We start from the raw sequence: 20,938 nt of genomic DNA, 5'->3' as shown, positions 1-20,938 counted from the left end.
GGACTCTGTGCTGACAGCTCAGAGCCTGAAGCCTGCTTTGGATTCTGTGTCTCCCTCTTTCTCTGCCCCTCCCTGCTCATGCTCTGTCTCTTTCTGTCAAAAATAAATAAACATTTAAAAAAATTTTTAAAAAAGAAGAAAAGCAGAAGAATGAGAAGGAGAGATACGGGGAAATCACAGAGAATCTAGCTGTGTGCAAAAGAGGAACTTATAACCCACAGGCCATCAGAGCTAGGAGGCCTTCTAGCCCCACTTCTTTGATTTTCAGAAGAAGACACTGAGGTCCAGAGTGGGCAAATGAATTGCCCAAATCATATGTGGGTGCCCTGTCTCATGCACCACTGTCTACACAGGGAGCTACTTAATCAATCTTTGTCAGACCAGAATTCATTGAGCTGGGAGATGAGTAGCTTATGTTAATCTGAGAGGGAAGAATTATCAACTTTTCCCATGAGATGGAGAGAAAATTTCATTCATTCATTCACTCATTCATTCAACAACCATTTACCTTATGCCTTCAGGTTTCCAGTAAAGGGGTGAATATGAGAGATGTAGCTCTTGTCTTTGAGGGGAGTAGCATCTCGCTGGGAGACAGATTCCTGACAATTCCAATGTCACAGGGTAGGTAGCTGGGATGGGGGAGGTGAAGGCTAGGGATGGCTGAGGGGGATGGGGGGGGGACAGCGGGAGCTCTTGCCCTTTTGAACTGCAAAGTGGGTCCTCAGAGACAAGTTGACATGGTAGGGACTCTCAGGCAATCTCAAGGGATGTGAATTCCACAGGTGATCTTGGTACCCTGAGAATTCCTGGACTCTCAGGTATTATGTTCTCTATCACACTCAGTCTCCTAATGTGCTGGAAATCCTCCTCCAGCTACCAAGTTTTGTGCTCTGTGACCAACATCACCTCTGCCCCAGCAGAGGAGGGGCCACCACCCACAGGGGGCGCTGTCTCCAAACAGGACTTACCTGGCTGGGGGTGAGAGGTGGTCCCTGGGAAAGGGTGATGGTGCTGTCCGTGGTTCTGAATCAGAGGGGAGTGCTGGCTTTGGGCATGTCCACAGCTCTGTGGAGGGGCCTGATCACACAGAACAGGGATCCTAGGTCTGGAGTCAGTATAGTCAGCACGTCAGATGTGCTGGAGAGGGCTTAGGTCTACCTGGAAGGGAAACTCCAGGGGAAGGGAACTCCCTCAGGGGAAGGGAAGGTCTCAGTCTCTCCTCCTTATCCTTCTATCCACCCTCAGAAATGTCCTATGGACAATGCCAGGCTATTGCCACTAGTTCAAGAGCAGGGAAAGTGAAGGTTCTGTGTTGCCCTTTTACATATCCGGTTCCATTTCATTTTCTGAACATCTCTGACAGAGAGGGGTAATCCCCTCATCACATAGAGCAGGCAGCCAAAACTCAAGACAGATGGGCAGCTGTAGGAACTAGCTTCCAAAGACCACCCCAAACAACCCTGGCCTTCCTTACACAAACATGGAGCTCCCCTCATTATGAGATAAAATTGTTATTATTATCTCCTCCTCTTGAATCAAGGTCGGGTCCATGACTACTTTGATTAATAGAATGTGGAGGACAAGATGTTCTAAGACTCATACAGCTCAGATATTAAGAAGGCTTGGTAGCTTCCGCTCCTGCCTCGCAGAGTCCTGGACGTCTGTGTAAGCAACCCAGGGGACTCTGATGGAGAGAGAGGCTACATAGAGGAACCCTGAGCCTCAGACATCCAGCCCCAGCCCCGGCCACCATCACAACATAACTGCCCAGAAGAGCCCAGAGCAAGACAAGGAGTGAAACTGTCCAGCTGGGCTCTGACCAATTTACAGCACTGTGAGACAAAATACAATGATTGTTCAGGCTACTGAGTTGTAGGGTGGCTTGATGTGCAGCAACAGGTAACTGAAACACTAGCTTGCACAAATCATAGCTAATAGGTAAAAGGTAACGTTCTGGAGGTTTACAGGCCTGATGAATTTTTCTACATACTGTATTTCTTTAAAATTTTTTAAAAAATGTTTATTTACTTATTTTGAGAGAGCAAGAGAGAGCAAGAGGAGGAGGAGGAGTGGGGGGGGTGGGTGGTGGAGAGAATCCCAGGCAGGGTCTGTGCTGTCAGAGCAGAGCCCAATACAGGGCTCAAACCCATGGACTGTGAGATCATGGCCTGAGCCGACATCATGAGTCAGAGACTTAACCAACTGAGCCACCCAGGCACCCCTTTTACATACTGTATTTAAAGGATGGCTCTTAAATGGAGATCTAAAGCCTTCAGTGAAGACGCCTGTGGAGCTTTGCCAGGCTGGGACTACATTTCCCAGAAACCCCTTCCACGTTTGCATCCAGGTTAAAGCTGGCTACAAGAGAAGGGAGAAGTTGAAGCAGCAGCCATGGGGATCCGAGGGTCAGTGGAAGAGCAGGAACTATTGCAGCTTTCACACCCTGTGGCTGCTCTGGTGGCTCACCTTTGTTGGCTTGACATTCCAGCTGCTCAATTGCTGGGAGTGAAGAAGGTGTTGGGGGAAAGTGGCTGAATTTCCGGGAGCAAGAGCCATTGAGCCCTGGTACATTGATTGGTCCACCAATCCAGGGGGACACAGGTGCCCAGAGAGAAGTTCACAGTGCCATGCAAAGGATCCAGGAAAACAGTGTGCCTGTTTCTCTCCTTCTAAGACATTGTCCCAGGATCTCTTTAACCTGACAACTAGGGCCATTTGCCTATTCACAGGAGCCCCATCTTCCCTGAGCAAAGGACAGGAAATGGCCAACGGTGTCAGTAGTCAGAATAACCAATGCCCAGTTTTGTGTGTGTGTGTGTGTGTGTGTGTGTGTGTGTGTGTGTGTCTGTCTATGCTGATTAAATGCCCAGATTAAACATTATTTCCGGGTGTGACTGTGGGGGTGTTTCCAGATGAGATTAGCATTTGAATTGGTTGACTTGGTTGACTCAGTAAAGTAGATAACCCCTTCCGGCTGCCAGTGGGCATCATCCAAGGTCTGAAAAGAACAAATGGCAGAGGAAGAGTACTCATTCCCTTCCTGAGCTGCGACATTGGTGTTTTCTTGCCCGTGCACTGAGATCTGCAGCATCGGTTCCCCCTGGTTCTCAGGCTTTGGGACTCAGACTGGAATTACATCTCTGGCTTTCCTGGGTCCCCAGCTTTCAGGTGGAAGATTGTGGGTCCCCTCAGCCTCCATTATTGAACCAGTTCTTCATAGTAAATCTCTGTTTGGTTCTGTTCCTCTGGGGAACCCTGTCTAATACAGTCAAAAGGGGGACAAACAGATGAAAGCAAGACCTCATGGGCCATATTTCCTACTTTCTCATTATTTCCATGAGAAATAGAAGCCACTGAAAGTGGAAAGCTAGAGAATCAGAGAGTGAAATGTCCAGATTTGTGTTTTCAGGTGTTCTCTCCAGCTGCCCTGGAGGAGGGGGCGGGTTGGAGGGGCATCTGGAGTGGAGTCAACAGTCTGGGGCCGCTGACCATCCAGTATTTCTGTTGACAAAGACTCCTGTCACTAAATGCAGCATGGCCCTCTTGCACAGTTGTGACCCCTAAGAATGCTGGGCTTTACTCTGCCCGTAGTGTGTGATAAGTAAACGCTTGTGGAATGCAGACCATTAAAAGTACAAATTTAGGGGGGAAAGGTGACAAATGTGGTATACAATAGGAACCAAATTTTGAGTTAAAAACTGTATAGTGTTAACAAGATGACAAAGGCTAGTCCCTGCATCAGAGGGCTGAGACTGGGTGGGACAGGAGGGAACAGGGAAGGGAGAGGAGGTGCATAGATGGGGGTAGGGGCAGGTAGAACACAAAGGATCAGTCACAGGGTGTGTGGGCCAGGTGTTTCCAGGAAGAAGCTGACCATGATGTCCCCATATCTGTCCCTCTGGACTCCAGATCCACACCTTAGTCCCATCTCAAGAAGGGCGGAGACTCGGTCAGGCCTCTCAGCTCTGCTCCCTGGGGGCCCCACACCTGCAGGGACAACATGGCTCTCAGATCAGAGAGTCACCCCTTTAATTCTAACTACAGGTGAGGTGGGACAGCTCAGCCCCACCTGGAACTCAGGGACTTCCTGGAGACTTCCCTGGAGAGGGTTGGGCCCGCTCACCTTGTGTAGTAGATCCAGGTGAGGCCATAGGTGAAGAGGAAGCCAGACCCCATGAGGGCCCCTCTGAGCAGGGTGAGGACCAGGGGCATGAGCCCTCCTACTCCTCAGTCACACAGTTGACGGAAGAGGGGCTTTCTGGGGAAGTGGGGTGGGCAGGGGATGAAGTTCTGGCCCTAGGCCCTTCCACATCCTAAACACCTGGCCAGGTTGTCCACCCCCAGAATCTGTGTTGCAACTCACTTTGCACAGAGAGGCTGAAGGAAATGTTTTGGGAGCCCAGTGGGTGCTAAGCCTGGCAGGTGAATTCCCCTTCATCTCCAGCCCCTATGTGGGGCAGCTCCAGGACATCAGGTGCTTAGGGTTGGGGGAGGGGGGCGGCTTGTTAGGGCTTTTCCTTCCTGGGACCAGCTCAGCATGGCAGGGGGTTGCTATTGGACCAGGATCCAGTGGGGGGTGGTGGAGCTGAGAGGTGTGCCTCTCCCACTTCCCAAACAGACACAGAGGGTGCACGACTATTTGACCCAAGCCCATGTATAGACTCCAGGAGTCTAGAGTGGCTGAAAGATCCTGGAGGGAGAGAGGCTTAGCTGAGACTAGAAGGAGGAGAGGAACTGGTCATATTAACATATGGAGGAAGGCACCTCAGGTAGAGGAGTGACAAGCAAAGGCACTGAGCCTTTTATCCCCTGGAAAAAGATGTTTCCTACTGAATCAATTCCTTTATGGACACATGGCTATGAGCCTGGTAGATGAAAGGAAATGCAAATATCTCTGGGACCTGCTAGAGAAGACAGGGAAGTTTCTGCACCTGATAAGCTGAGGAAGTCACCCTGGGGTGCAGGGGAGCCACCAGAGGGCTCTGAGTGGGGAAGGGGCAGGGTAGGCTATGGGGGTAGGGAAACCTTTCTGGGCCTGTTCTATGTGGGACACAAACTTGACAGGAGACACCAGAGACCAGGAGGCTGGGCAGGAGGAAGGAGCAATGGTCAAGGCCATATGGGTGAAGGGGAGGAGGCAGGACAAAGAGGGGATGAGGAAGGGAGCAATTTGGGACATTTTCTGGAGATAAAGCTTACAGGACCCATTGATTCATGGGGGTGGGAGAGAAAAGGAGGCATGTGGAGTTAGTCAGGAGTCCTGACCCAAGTAACTGGGGGGATGGAGACCCGTGTCCCCAATTTCTGCACTTCAAAGTCATATTTGGACCCTGCACCAAAGCTGTTAGAGAGACCCAGACTCCACCCTCATTTCCCACCCTAGACTCTTCTGGCTCCTGGCCCACTCACCTTCCTACAGCATGGATTATAGCAGCACTACCAGCAGCAGAAACATCTCTTGAACCATAAATGCCAGGCACTGTCTTGGGACAGTCTGGTCACCACGGTCTCAGTATGGGAAAAGTGGTTAAAACACACACACACACACACACACACACACACACACACACACACACAAGAGGAAGCCAGGGGATAGGAAAAGGATAGTAATTGTATGCATTAGTGCAACTTCAGACCCCCAGTCGCCAGAGATGAAGAGGTTCTTGGTCCTACTCTGCAGGACTCAATGAAGTCTGGAGAAGGCAAAAGACCCCTAAAGTCATACTGGCTGATGTATCTTTCATACTTGGAAAGCTTCATAGAAATCGGTATGATTTCTGCCAGTCAGTACTTGCCAGTGAATTTTTATCCCCTGGAAAAAGATGTTTCCTACTGAATCAATTCCTTTATGGACACATGGCTATTTGGGGGTTTTGTTTCTTCTTGAGACCGTTTCGGTAAATGAAATTTTTCTTATAATTTTTACACGTCATCTGAATTTTAAAATGAAATAGCATATATTTGAGTGAAACATCCCCTTATATTGTTCTTAAAGCAAAAGACATTGAAGCAAAACATACACGGAGAAAACAGTTCAGTTTCTAAAGATAAGCTTGATCAATTTTCGTACGATGATGACATTCCTGGAATAACCACCTAGATCAAGAAACCCCACCAGCACTCATTCTCAGTTACTCCCCTCTAAAAAAGTAACCACTATAAGTAACTTCTATCATCATTGATTAGTTTTCTGTTTTTGACTTCGATGTAGCTGGGATCTTAGTGTCTGGCTTCTTGTGCTTAATATTTTATTGTGAGAGTTACCCACACAACAGCTATCCATTCATTCTCACTGCTGAAAGAGTTTCACTGTGTGCATATGCCATACGCTATACAATAGGATATTTGGGTTGTTTCTAGTCTGGAACAATTAGGAAGAGTGCTCATACAAACATGGCTTTGATGTGAATATGCACTTTTGTTTGGTGTATTTTTTAGAGTGGGATTTCTCAGCAATAATCGAGAGGGTCTGGGTCTCCAGGCCCCTGGGTTACTGGACCTCTGAGGCTCCAGGACCCCGAGCCTAAAGACTACTGAGTCTCAGGGGTCTGGGCCTTTGGATCCCTCAGTCTCAGAAGTCGGGGTCTCGAGGGGTCAAGCCCTCTCTCACCGGCTTGCCATCCCGGAGCTCCACCTCCTGGTGAAGGGAAGTGTGTACTACCCGGTTCGCTGGCCGGGACCTCAATCTCACCCACTACCCAGAGCCAGGCACACGTCCAGAAACCACCCCCCACCCCCCCAACCACTAACAGCTAGGCACGCGCAGAGACCTCAGCTCACACATACTGCTACCTCTCCCTATCCGACACGCTCATGCGCACAAATACCACCCGCACGTGCACGCATAGATCCACTCAGAGCCCCGACCCTCGGACTTCCTGCCCTGAGCATGCGTCACCTCCACCTTTCGCACTCTTGAGCCGCCGCAGCACTCCCATCCTCAATTCCCAGCTGCAACGCCACCCTCAAAGGGTAGAAATCAATGCTCTAGTGTCTTTAAAAGCCTGTAATAATCCCACGAAAACAGATAATCCTAATACAGCTACTTCGCCTTTTAAGTGTCCGGCACGGTGACGGTGACAACGCACTGCGACAGAAATTCTTTCTGTCTCACCGTCACAGAAACTCTCTCTCTCTTTCTCAGCTCTGCCGCGTCCTAAGCCCAGGCGCAGGCGCATAAAGGAAATCGGGCAGTGCACTTTAGCAATCGGTAGAAAGGGCCGCAAGGGTTGCTGGGAGTTGTAGGACTGGGAGGCCTAGTAGGGGCAGGAACTTTGGAGTTGCCGCATGGGGTTCTAGGAGCAGTAGGCAAGACAGCCCCAAAGCCTTGTGGGAGTTGTAGTCTCCGGAGCCACTTCCGTGCCAGACTTCCGCGTGTGGGGCTGTCGGGACGTCCTAGTACCGCGTTCTGTCCAGGTGAGTAGTTGCTCCTGGAGCGTGTGGGCCCATGGGCCCCCGCTCGTTATTGCGGTGCCATGTGAGGTCGAGAGCCTCGGGGAGTGGTGACACTAGCGCCTGTGTCCCAGAGGCCTTCTGGCCAGGATCCCCACTCTGGGCATTGTGGTCCATCCTGTCTCTTGCCCGTCCACCCCTTCCACCAGGTGGGGATTCCACGATCTCCCTCCCCAACCCCCATGCCATTAGGCACATCAAAGAGGCCCCTAGTGTGTCCTCGAGCTTCTGTTCTGATAGAGGGTTCACACACTATCATCCTGACAAGGCGGTAATCCGGAGGCATCCCTGGGGTCCGCGTCTCTTCTGGGGGCATCTATTATTACCTCATTCTACAGTTCTTTACCTAGCGCCGACACCGTTCCAAGCCCAATGTGAGGCTGGTGGACGAGGCAGACCCAGTCCCTGACATTAGTACCCCGAAGGAGACAGGTCGGCCACCATGATGGGTAGAGCCATGGTCAGGCTGGGATGGAGGCATCTTGGCGGCTCTGTGAGCCTAGAGGGGGCGCCTGACCCAGACTGGATTCATAGTCTTCAAGGGGAAGACACTTAACAGGCATTTCAAACCTGATGTGTCCAAATGGAATTCCTGGGGACCCTCCTGACAAAATGGCCCCATCTTCCTCCCGGGTGCTCTGGCCAAAACCTCCAAGTCACTTTGCATTCACCTTTTCTCATCAGCCCCGCCTCCACCACAATCCAAGTCTTGTGCAAGTCCTATGGACTCTGCCTTCGGAACGGATCTAGAATCCCACCCTTCCCACCTCCACTGCCACCACCCCCACCCAGGCCACTTGCATCTGTCACTGGCTATTGCCATAGCCTCCTCACTGGCCTCCCTGCCTTTGCTCTTGCCCCCTAAAGGATGTTCCTCACACAGCAGTCAATGGAATGGGATCGTTTTAAAATATAAATCAGGGGCACCTGGCTGGTTCAGTCAGTTAAACATCTGACTCTTGATTTCGATTTCCGCTCCAGTCCTGATCTCAGGGTTGATTAGTAATGTCGAGCCCTGTGTTGGGCTCCATGCTGGGCATGGTGCCTGCTTGGGATTCTCTCTCCCTCTCCGTTTGTCCCTCCCCTTCTCTCTCTCTCTCTCTCTCTCTCTCTCTCTCAAAAACAAAACCCTTGTCAGTTCATATCCCTTTCCTGCTCAGAATCCTCCTGTGGCTCATATCTCCCTATGAATAAAATTCCAACTCCATATCATGGCCTATGAGCCTCTGACAATCTGCACAGACTCAACACCTGCCAGGGTCTTCCTCCTTCAGGAGGCAGACCTCAAAACTGGGTGACTGTAGATTTAGGGCAAGAGGAGGGATGAGTCCAAGGTGACTTTATGTCCTGTCCTGCGAAGGGGCTAGGTGGAAGGTGGTGATGCTCTCAGGAGACAGGAAACAGCTGGGCTGGAGCAGGTTTCTGCCTCGTGGAATGGAGCCTGGCCAGTGTGGGCACTTGGGATCTGGGAGAAGGCCTAGCCAGAATCCTCAGTGGGACATTTGGAGGACCAGCTGGATGGACATCACAATTCAGAGTCACCTACAAGGAGAATGGGCTGGGTGGGACCCGAGGACCATGATGAGGACTCTCCAAAAGAGACTGGGATTCAGCAGAAGATAAACCAGGGCAACAGAGAGAGGATCAAGTCAAAAGTCAAAGGAGAAAAAAAGTTTCAAAGGGCTGTTGCTCAGCGCTGACAGATGCACCTGATGGTCACCATTGATGGCTCCTAAGCGTTACTTGCTGGCCCCGTGACAGGGAGGAGTTCTCTGAGCAGAGGAAAGAGCTGATGCAAACACCTTCCAGTAGGTGCATCATGGAGTGTTTGAGAGTAGAGACCAGCATGACTGAGGACAGTGGGCCATGAGGTCAGAGAAAAAGGGAGCCAGGTCACAGAGAGCCTCGGAGCCACTGGCTTTTCCTAAAGTGAGAAGGGTTGCATGGGACGATGTATAGAACATACCGGGCAGGGTCCGCTGGCTGTCCTGTGGAGAGGAGAGGAGGGTGGGCAGAGTGGAGGCAGGGACTCTGGTGAGGAGCCTCCTGCAGTATTGCTCACATGAGGGTGGCAGCCGTGGAGATGGGGAGACGCATTGCCTTCTGGGTTAAAGCTGCCGTCAAACAGGATTTGCTGTATGCCATTTGGGCATTTGGGGTTTGAGGTCTGAGGATGTGGAGAAACGGTCAGGGCTTGACATTGTAATTTGGAGTCACCGGCAGGGAGAGGAAGAAGAGTGGCGAGAGCAGGTCAGCGTCCCGGAGCCCAAGGCATCTTGCCTGGGCAGCTGACAGGATGGAAGTGCTCTTTACTGCAGGAGAAGCAGGCGTGGGAAGAAGAATCGCGAATCTGGGTTTTGAGGCGCCTGTTAGACATCTTGAGTGGCACTGGTCCCTTGCCCCAGAAAGTCACAGACAGTAAACAATAGGTCACATGAGGTCATTCCACATATGGTGGCAAATCCTAGAAGCAGATAACCTGCTGGGAGGCTCCTGCACTAGGCCAGGCTGGAGGCCATGGTAGCTTGGGGAGGGGATACTGGGTTTACCAGGCATGTGGGACCAAGGAGGGTGTAGCTAGAGGATTGGTTTTGGCTGGGGATGGAGGAGGTTGGAGGAGGGGGACGGAAAGGGGTCAGGGATGGGCTTATCCATGTTTTGATACATCCGTAGAAGCTTGTGGGAGATTCTGACACCAGAGCAGAGTTGAGCCCAGCCCTGGAGGCCCAAACACCCCACCTCGAAAACAAAAGCAACCCCAGATAGTCTCCTTTGGAGATGTGATCCAGCAGCCTCCCCGGAGGCATCGACCCCGCAATCCGGAATCCGCACGTAACCTGCCTCCCCTCTCTCCCTGTCCAGGGGCAGCCAACTCCTCCCCGCCCGCCCGGAACCCGCGATGCCCGCCCCGCAGTGCGCCTCCTGCCACGCGGCGCGCGCCGCCCTCCGCCGCCCGCGCTCCGGCCAAGCGCTGTGCGGCGCCTGCTTCTGCGCCGCCTTCGAGGCCGAGGTGCTGCACACGGTGCTGGCGGGCCGCCTGCTGCCGCCCGGCGCCGTGGTGGCCGTGGGCGCCTCCGGCGGCAAGGACTCCACGGTGCTGGCGCACGTGCTGCGCGAGCTGGCGCCGCGCCTGGGCGTCTCGCTGCGCCTGGTGGCCGTGGACGAGGGCATCGGCGGCTACCGGGACGCGGCGCTGGCGGCCGTGCGGCGCCAGGCGGCGCGCTGGGACCTCCCGCTCACCGTCGTGGCCTACGCCGACCTCTTCGGGGGCTGGACGATGGACGCCGTGGCCCGCAGCACGGCCGGCTCCGGCCGCAGCCGCGCCTGCTGCACCTTCTGCGGGGTCCTGCGGCGCCGCGCGCTGGAGGAAGGGGCGCGCCTCGTGGGAGCCACGCACATCGTGACGGGTGAGCGCGGGCGCCGCAGCCGAGGGGCGCCGGGCGGGCGCTGCAAGGGGGCTGGGCGCGTGCCCAGCAAGGGGTGAAGGAGACGCCGGGGGTGCCCGAAGTGGGGGATCTCCACGAGAAGGGGGTGCGCACGCCCGCTGAAGGTGCGTGGGCAGAGTGTGTGCGCGCCGGGGCTGGGCGCGGCAAGCTTTGAGTCACTGCCTTCGCTTTGGCCACGGAGGGGTGCAGGGGTGCTCTCCGGGGGCTGGGGCTGTGTTCCCTGCAGTTTCCAAAATGACATTCTCTGTGTCCCTTCACAAAAGGAGGCGAGTGAAGTGACACCACCCATCAGAAGCCATCTGTAGTCTGAAACGCAACTCTTTAGACCCCCCTTCTCTGTCGGCCTCTTCTCTCTGAGAACTTGAGAACTTACTCTCTCCCAACCGTTGCTTCAACACGTGATTGTTGACCATCTCCTCTGTACCAGACGCTCTGTAGCCTCGAGCAATACCTAACCTCGGTTACCTCATCTGTAAAACGGGGTTATTAATAATATCGAGGTCCCAGGGTCGTTGGGAATAAAGTGAGTTCTGTGTGAGGCACTTAGACCAGAGACTGGCAAACAGCAGACCTTACAGAGATGTTTGCCTCCTGATGCTGCCCAAGGCAGCCTCTGCCCCTGCCCTCCCGACATGCCCATAATTATAACCCGGCAAGTGCCGCTAAGGAAAAATCACACAGACTTTGCCAGTTTATAACAGGAGGACCCAGTGAAGGGGGAAGCCTGGAGTTAGGAAGTGGTTCCTGAGTGAGCCTGATCTGAAGGCCGCCTGAGTAACCAGTGAAGGGCAGACCCAGTTGTTGGGGTCTGAGCAGAGGAGGAGGCTGGTGCAAAGGCCCTGAGGAGGGGAAGTGTGGCCAACTGGAGAAGCCCCAAGAGGACCGGTGTCTGTCTGACCAGACAGACTCAAGTATAAGACGACAAGATGCAGAATAGGTAGACGTTTAGGTGACGTTTCTGGTGACTGTTGAGGAAATACCGAAGCTCTCGCTGGCCTTCCTGCACGCGGTGACCCGCATTCCCCGCACTGGGACAGCAACACCTCCACTGACCGTTAGAGGCCGCTTTGACTTCTCCGGTGCCGGTGCCGTGTGACGCACACCTTCCACTGAGACTGACCCTCCTGAAAAAGCAACTGGCACAGGGCCTGGTTGGCGATAAGTGGGTGGCAAATGAGGGCACCCCGGGTTGCCTCCTGGAAGCCTGTGTGTCCCCTCTCGTTTCTCACTGTGCTCACCGCCCACCTCCACCGGGCTGTCGCGCGGTGCCCAGGGGTCTCCATGGCCCTGTCCGGTCCTCCCTGCTGTTCTCCACGCACCACCCCCCCCCCCCCCCCGCCCCCATCTCTCTCCTGGTCCTGGCGTCCTGCAGTGTCTGGGGGTGGGGTGGGGGTCTCCAGCCCGGCTCGCCCACTCTGGGCCGCTCTCCAGGGCCCCTCCCCGTCCGTCTGGGTCCCTGCTGCCCCACGGCGGCGCCCCCATCTCACCGGCTCCCCGTCTCTCTCCCCCAGGCCACAACGCCGACGACATGGCGGAGACCGTGCTCATGAACTTCCTGCGGGGCGACGCGGGGCGGCTGGCCCGGGGCGGGGGCCTGGGCTCGCGGGGCGAGGGGGGCGCGCTGCCGCGCTGCCGCCCCCTGCAGCTGGCCTCGCAGAAGGAGGTGGTGCTGTACGCGCACTTCCGCCGCCTCGACTACTTCTCGGAGGAGTGCGTCTACGCGCCCGAGGCCTTCCGCGGCCACGCGCGCCACCTGCTCAAGCTCCTGGAGGCGGCGCGGCCGTCGGCGGCGCTGGACCTGGTGCACTCGGCCGAGCGCCTGGCCTTGGCCCCGGCCGCGCGGCCCCCGCCCCCCGGCGCCTGCTCCCGCTGCGGGGCGCTGGCCAGCCGCGCGCTCTGCCAGGCCTGCGCCCTCCTGGACGGGCTGCAGCGCGGCCGACCCCGCCTGGCCATCGGCAAGGGCCGCGGGGGGCGCGACGAGGAGGGGTCGTCGGGGCCGCCACCCCCGCCTCCCAGCGACCCCGGCTCTGCGCCGGGCCCCGCCGCCGGGGGGTGCGGGGCTGCCTGTAAAGAGCGCTGCGAATAAACCCAAGGGACCTCCGCCCGGGCTTCGCTGCGAGGCTGGGAGGGGGACGGACGGGACCGGTCGCCGCCGACCCCGCAGAAGCTGGGGGCCGGGACTCCTGGGTCTGAGGGAGGAGGGGCTGGGGGCCGAGACTTCCGGGTCTGAGGGAGGAGGGGCTGGGGGCCTGAACTGGGTCTGAGGGAGGAGGGGTTGGGGGCCGGGACCCCTGGGTCTGAAGGAGGAGGGGCTGGGGATCAGGACTCCTGGGTCTGAGGGAGGAGGGGCTGGGGGCCAGGACTCCTGGGTCTGAGGGAGGAAGGACAGGGACCAGGACTCCAGGGTCTGAGGGAGGAGGGGGCTGGGAGCCTGGACTCCTGGGTCTGAGGGAGGAGGGCCTGTGGGGTCAGACTCCTGGGTCTGAGGGAGAAAGGACAGGGGCCAGGACTCCAGGGTCTGAGGGAGGAGGGGCTGGGGGTTAGGACTCTCGGGTCTGAGGGAGGAGGGGCTGGGGGCCTGGAGAAGGGGCTGGAGGGGTCAGTACTCCTGTGTCTCAGAGCCGGTAGGAATTAAGGGGCTGCTTGCCTCACACTCTGCCAGGTTCTGGGCATGCTCAGGAGAGTCCTAATGCTTTTATAGGACCTACTATGTGTCATGTCTGACTGTTGCACGAGAAGTAAAACCGCTTCACTTGAGGGACTCTCATTTACAGTAACCATGTTTACCTTTGAGCGCGGCGCACGGTGCGGATGCTGCACCATCCGGTTTCATCCACAGCGCGATCTCATTGGCTGTACGGTCACCTAGGGGGAGTTTGTCCCTCTGAACCCGGGTGGGGGGAGGATGGCCAGAGTTGGCCTGTGGTTCAGCACCATCCTATAGAAATATAGTGTGAGTCAAATGTGTAATTGTCAGTTTTCTAACAGCTTATTTTTTAAAGGAGGGGGAACAGGTGAACTTTTAGTAATATATTTTACTTGACCCAAATAAATATATTTGATCTAAATATCCAAAATATTACCATTTTAACACGTACGCGCTATTTTTAAAACTATGAGGTATTTTACAGGCGATTTTTTTTTTTTTTTTTTTGTACTAAGCTTTTGAAATATAGTGTGTCTGTTATAGCCCATCTGCCTTCGGATTCAACCACTGTTCAGACGTCCCATTTGACCCGAGGGCCCCAACAAGGGAACTGGGAAGATGCTGTCCTAGGCCTTGGCCACAAGAGGTCACTGTGCCCACGCCTGTGCATCAGGTGGCCATTGCTGGCAAAATTGCCCACTTGGGAGCTCTGCTCTCTGCCCCCCCCCCACCCCCACCCCCACCCGGGACCCCCTGGTCTGAGCCAGCCGCCAAGGGCGAGAGGCACAGTCTGGCAGAAATATTAAGGCCCCATAGGAAACCTTCCTTGACCTCAAGACCTGTGTGTACATGCACTCATTCATTCTGCAAATATTTATTGAGCACTTCATTTGTGACAGCCGTGAACACATAAATACCTTCCCTAATGGGAGAGGCCAAAAAGAGAAAGGAGAAGAATAAGTTGAATATATAGTATGTCAGATGGTAATAAATCAGGGGATGGAAACATGCCCACATTGAAGCAGGTGTACTGTAAGCCCTGACAGTTGGGTTTTCTTTTTTCTTTTCTTTTCTTTTCTTTTCTTTTTTTTTTTTTTTGTAACTTTTAAATGTTTATTTATTCTTGAGAGAGGGGGAGAGTCAGAGAGAGGGGGAGACCCAGAGTCTGAAGCAGGCTCCAGGCTCTGAGCTGTCAGCCAGCATTCAAACTGCAAGATCACAACCTGAGCCACCCAGGCGCCCCTGGTTTTCTCTTTTTTGTAATCCAAGTGCCTGACTTAAGCTTTGCTCACCAAGGCTTCCTCTTCAAAGATGGCTATCTCAGTAAACAGATTTCCAGTCAGACAACTAGATAAAAAAAAAGCCTGGCTCCCTCCCCCCACCCCCTCCAGGCACCTTTGTTTTAGAGATCTTAGCTGATTTCCATAAATCACCAGCAGCCTGTTTTTCCTCTTCCCAAGCTTTAAATTCCCCACTCTTCTGTGGGTTTTTTTTTTTTATGTTTATGTTTATGTTTATTTTTGAGCACGAGTTGGAGAGGGACAGAGAGAGGAGGGAACAGAGGGTAGGAAGCAGGCTCTAGACTGACAGCAGAGAGCCTGATGTGGGGCTTGGGAACTCATGAACCAGAAGATCATGACCTAAGCCAAAGTCTGGCTTAAACTGACTGAGCCACCCAGGCGCTGCCCCCGCCCCCCAACTCTTATGTTTTAAATTCATGAATAGTGAACCCTTGAAATCCTAGGCACCCCCCCTTGATCCCAATAAAAGCAGAACCCCAGGGGCGCCTGGGTGGCGCAGTCGGTTAAGCGTCCGACTTCAGCCAGGTCACGATCTCGCGGTCCGTGAGTTCGAGCCCCGCGTCAGGCTCTGGGCTGATGGCTCGGAGCCTGGAGCCTGTTTCCGATTCTGTGTCTCCCTCTCTCTCTGCCCCTCCCCCGTTCATGCTCTGTCTCTCTCTGTCCCAAAAATAAAATAAAATAAAAAAAAAAAAAAGCAGAACCCCAGACACCCATGCACCCACCCTCCACCGTGACTTTGCTGTATGGCCCGTGGTATGCCATGTGATTTCCAGATCCTGTAAGTAATAAACCTTTTTTTTTTTTTTAAGTTTCCTGGTGGTTACTCTTGAGGGCAATCTTGCAATCATGAGAACCCGGGTTATCGATGGGCTGAGACCCACACAAAACAGTGAGGTGGACAGAAAGGCCTCAAGGAGAAGGTGGCATCTGAGCCAAGACCTATCCAACGTGAGGCAGTGAGCTCTGCAGATGGCAGGGAAGAGCCTTGTTGGTGGCAGCACAGCAGTCACAGACCGAGGCAGGGTAATGGGGGAAGAGAGGGCTGAGAGGGAACAGAGCGTATAGGCTCAGCTTTGGTTTTGAGACAGAAGCCACAGAGAGTTTTGAGCAGAGGAGTGAAAAAGGTCGTGCCTTTATTCACGCAGCAAACATTTGCTGATATCTCCCAGGGGCACTGAGGCAGCCCCAGTCCCGGCCCTCAGTGGTTTCCTCAGGTCTCCCCACCTGTCTGGTGGGGAAGGCAGACATGGAGGGACTCGTGCTACGGTCAGGGGAGCTAGCCAGGGCACCAGGGAGTCCAGAGGTGAGGTGCCCAGCTCAGCATGGGGTGTCACAAAATGCCTTCTGAAGGAGGCAGTGTTAAAACACTGAGGGTAAGAATTAGCACGAGAATGGGGTGGGAGGGAGATGGGGCTGAAAGAATGGCAGATAGAGGCCTGCAGGCAAGGAAGGACCTTGAACCTGTTTGGAAGGGCTGCTAGCAGGCCAAGATGCTGGGGGAGGAGCTAGCCCAGGGGGACTGCCAGGGGAAGCCAAACAGAGCAGAGGCAAAGGGGTGGGATGGTGGGAATGGATGGGAGGGCTATTTAGTGAGCACTCACCATGGGCTGGAAAGCCTACTAAACCCTAGGGTGTGTTTGTAAGCATAAGAGCTCCTGCATGAACCCCAATACAAGAGGAGTCCTTCCCAAACAGACTGAACAGAAATAAAGATGTTTGCCAACGTAGGCAGAAGGCCATAGTAAACACGGGGCAGTCTTTTGCTGAGGGAGGAAACCATAGTAAGCATGGAGGGCAGAGCAGGGATGTTGCTGAGGCAGGAAGCCCCAGTCATCATGGAGGGAGGTTTTGCTATGGTTTTGGCCTTGGTAAATGCAGCCCCTACGTAAGCACAAGGGATCCTTCATTCTTGTTGAGGATGGCAGTGGGTCTGTGAAAGGATCAAGGCTGATAGGGCGGAAACCGCATCCTCCAGAGTCACTTGGAATCTTTCTTCCCTGGAGGGATTTAAAGCCCAGTCTCAGAAAGATGGGCTTTCCCTGTCTTCTCCTATGTTTTGCTCTCCCAAGGCTGGATAATTGGAGATTTGTGCCAGGTCTGAAGAGGTAGAAGCATTGGGTACAGAGATTCTGGAGGGAAACAGATTTCTGGAGAGAAGCAGAGATCCTGGAGGGAAGTAGATTTTTAGAGAGAAGCAGAGATTCTAGAGAGAAGGCGACTGAGATAAACTTACTCCTTCAGCCTGTTTATACAGAGCCCCACTTCATGCCAGGTACCAGACTAGGCTCAGGGGTTTCAGCAATGAACCTGCTAGACGAGGTCTCGGCCCTCATGAAGCCTCAGTTCAAGTGAGAGAGATTTTACTTCATTCCACAAATGTTTACTGTGTGCCTACTATGCACCAGGGCACAGAACCAGATAAGGAAGGCAAAAACCCCTGCCCTGTCAGAGATGACACTCAAGTTATGGGAGACAGAATCCATAAGAATGAAAGTAAATAAAACGTGAGGGACATCTGATGGTGATAAATGCCATAGAGGGGGGGAAAAAGGAGAGACAATAAACAAGGAAGCAAAAACATAAAGCAATTTTAGATTGAAATAAGGCATAGGAAGGAAACTAACAAGAAGAGAATGTCTGCTCCAGACAAGGTGATCACAGTGGCAGGAAGGGTATCCCAGGCAAAGGGATCAGCAAAGACAAAGACCTAAAGTGGGACAAAGACCCTCAACTACCACACTGGGAAAATCAAAGAAGTGCAGGGGAGCTGAGGCACAGAGCATGATGGAGTGATGAGGTTGGAGGGATGGATATAAGCCAGACAGAATGCCTGGAGGCATTTGGGTTTTATTCTATTTGCATTGGGGAATCATAAATGGGTTTGAAGCACGTTTTAACATGATACTGTTTAAAATTTTAAGAACGCATTGGCTGCCGAGTGGAGAACGGACGTGGCATTGGTAGGGGGGTAGGAATAGGGGTCAAACGTGGAAGCAGTGAGACTAGTTAGGATGCTATTGCACCTGTCCAGGTGAGAAATAAACACGGCTTGGTGAGAGAAGAGGGCAGTGGGTGGATTCCATGGCTATTTTGGTGCTGAGATGACAGGAATTGCCAAAGTGGGAGCTGGGTGTGAGGGAGGGAGCAAGGACCACTCCCAGCTTTTGACCCAAGCAACAGGGAAAAGGATGGTGTCGGTGTCGTTTACTAACAAGGAGAAGACGCAGGGGGAGGGTGGGAGTGGACCCACCTTCTGCCACTTTTTAAACTGCAATAAATGAGAGATAATAAAGACGGAAGGAGGTGGGGCAGAAATGTTCTCTGGCTGTTGACCTGGCATCAGGGGCGCCCAGGTGTGCAAACAGAGGCTGCCTGGCACGTAGCAGATACAGGTGCTGACTCAGAGCCATCCGAGAGATTACCCAGAAAGTTTGGGTAATCAAAGAGACACGTGAGATCAGCATCAGAGGGGCATCAAGTCGGACGGGCTGAGGTTTGAATCCCACCTACACCACTTGCTCACCATGCAATGTTGGGCAACTAACCTAATTTCTCTGGGTTTTCCCCATCTGTAGAACGGGAGCGATTGTGTGTGGGCCAGCGGGGGGGTTAAGGGAGATGTGGCACATGGAGGTACTAGAAAAATTGCCAGCCAGGAGCTGGTCAGGGCCCAACAAGGCAGAGTGAGGGTCCATTTCCTCATCCCCCAAGCATCCGTCGCGTGCCGGACTGTGCCAGGGGGATGGGGATCCAGCAGAAGATTCCCTGCCCTCAATGGCATGCAAACAGATTTGAAGACAGAATGGCATGGGGTTTAACAGCTGGATGCCTCAGGTTCCAATCCTGGCTCTGCCCCTTGCACAAGCGACTTTTGTCTGAGACCCCGTTTCCTCACCTGTAACACGGTGCTAATAAGAGTCTCTAAACCTCATGAAGCTGCTGGGAGGATTAAACATGATCATGTTTATGACGTCCTTGGCAACCTGCCTGATGTTCATTATAGGTGCAGACAGAGACAGGCATTCCCTGACACGGGGACTCAGGAGACTTGAAGCGAGAGGACCCCCTGGTTTTGCAGTCCCCCAGCCTCCACGGGGTCTGAGACCACCTCCCCCATCGCCCATTCCCACGGTAGCACCCTGGCCCCTATCTCCATCCAGAAGGGCTCCACCTCAGAAGCCACAAAACCCACATCCTACTCCCTGACCACAGCCTCCCAGGCTTCCAGAGCTGTGGGTGTCTCTGCCATACCTGTTCTTCCACCTCAGGGCACCCCTGACCCCCTCATGCAGCCTCCCGCCAAAGCCCCTTCCGTCTGCCTTTCCTATACCCCACAGTCCTTTCCACCTCTAGTGTCCTCAGCACCCCTCCCACCATCACCCAGCCCTGCATGTTCCTGCTCTTTGCTGGAGAAAAACAAAACAAAATCGTCCAACTGCTCAAAAGATGCCTCTTTAAATTGCTGAGTGCCAACTTCACCTGGGTGCCTTCTCCTCCCTCACCTCCTCAACCCCACCCACCCAGGTGCCCCTTGAGATGAGCTGGCCTCCGTCTTCCTGGAGGAAGCAGAAGCCACCCCAAGGGCCCTCCCTCCTCTTCCTGCCACAGGACCCACACCCCACCTGAAACCTCACCCGCCCTTTCCTTCTTCCTTCCTGGAACAATGGAAGAGGCGTCTTTCCTCCCATCTGGAGCTAATCCCACCACTCAGGCAGTTGCACCATTTGCCCCTTTGTTCTCGGGCATCTCACTCCCTGTGGTTGTTAAGAGCTGTCCGCCTGGGTTCGAATCATGGCGACACCACTCAGCGTTGTGTAAACTTGGGCGGACGACTTCCCTTCCTCATCTGTACCTTGAAGATAATAAGAGTGTCTTTCTCACGACACCATGGGAAGGCTTTGGTGAGCTAATTTATGAAAAATGCACTCAAACACTGTTGGACCCACAAATCAGTGCACAAATGGAACAGACCTTCAAATCGCCTTGGAAAAGACAATGGAAGAGTCAGGTAATGGAGCAGAGAGCCCGATAGTCCTGGAGTTTGAACGTTTCCTCTTGCACTGACCAGCTGGGTGACCTTGGACAAGACACTTCTCCCCTCTCAGCCTCAGTTTTTCTGTAAAGAGGGACAAGATAGTACCTATCCCATAGAGTCCATACTTTCCATGGCCTGACCGCCCTCATTTCTTTCTATTGTTTCCCCCTTACTCACTCTGCTCCAGCCACACTGGCCTCCTCACTGCTCCCCAGACATACCTCAGGGCCTTTGCACTTGCCACTCTTTCTGTCTAGAACAGTCTTTCCCCAGAGACCCCCAACCCACTTAGGTCTTTACCCAAAGATCACCTCACTTGCAGCTTTCCTGACCCTATTCCCCTCCCTACTTTCTTATGATTTTTCATACATTCATAAGTTGTAATATCATATATTGTACTTATTTAACTTTCTTTCTCTTGATTGCCTCCCCCCCCCCCCCCAAATATAAGCTTCAGCAGGGCAGGGATTTCTGTCTGTTTTGTTCATGGCTATATCCTCAGTGCTTAGAACAGTGGCTCATGCTCAGTGAGTGCTCTGTGTTGTTGAACGGAGGGAGAGAGAATGAAGGAAGGTGTGAGGGAGAGAGAGAGGAAGAGAGGGAGGGAGGCAGGGAGAAAAGAAGCTAGCCCACATGAAGAACTTCCTTGGTCAAACAAAATATGGCACATCCACTAAGTGGCAGATGATTCCACTTAAAAAAATGGATAAAGAAGATGTGGTTTATATATACAATGGAATACTACTTGGCAATGAGAAAGAATGAAGTCATGCCATTTGCAGCAACATGGATAGAACTGGAAGGTATCATGCTGAGTGAAATAAGTCAGTCAGAGAAAGACAGATATCATACGTTTTCATTCATATGTGGATCTTGAGAAACTTAACAGAAGACCATGGGGGAAGGGAAGGGGAAATAATAGAAACAGAGAGGAAGGGAAGCAAACCATAAGAGACTCTTATTACAGAGAACAAACTGAGGGCGGATGGGGGGCAGGGGAGAGGGGAAAATGGGTGATGGGCATTGAGGAGGGCACTTGTTGGGATGAGCACTGGGT

At 53.4% G+C, this 20,938-nt stretch overlaps 1 protein-coding gene across 1 annotated transcript; it reads left to right on the top strand.

The window, feature by feature from the left end:
• The first annotated feature begins 7,293 nt into the window (after window positions 1–7,293).
• On the top strand, window positions 7,294–13,139 carry CTU1 (cytosolic thiouridylase subunit 1). The gene is made up of 3 exons (XM_019425490.2): window positions 7,294–7,416; window positions 10,315–10,859; window positions 12,410–13,139. Exons 2-3 carry the CDS (start codon window positions 10,352–10,354, stop codon window positions 12,982–12,984), a joined length of 1,083 nt encoding a protein of 360 aa, XP_019281035.1. The 5' UTR covers window positions 7,294–7,416; window positions 10,315–10,351; the 3' UTR covers window positions 12,985–13,139.
• The last annotated feature ends 7,799 nt before the right edge of the window (window positions 13,140–20,938 follow it).

Source organism: Panthera pardus, unplaced genomic scaffold, assembly GCF_024362965.1.
Source record: "Panthera pardus isolate Hobbes unplaced genomic scaffold, ASM2436296v1 HiC_scaffold_18, whole genome shotgun sequence".
NCBI classification, from domain to species: Eukaryota; Metazoa; Chordata; class Mammalia; order Carnivora; family Felidae; genus Panthera; species Panthera pardus.
This window is presented reverse-complemented; position numbering and strand designations above follow the sequence as displayed.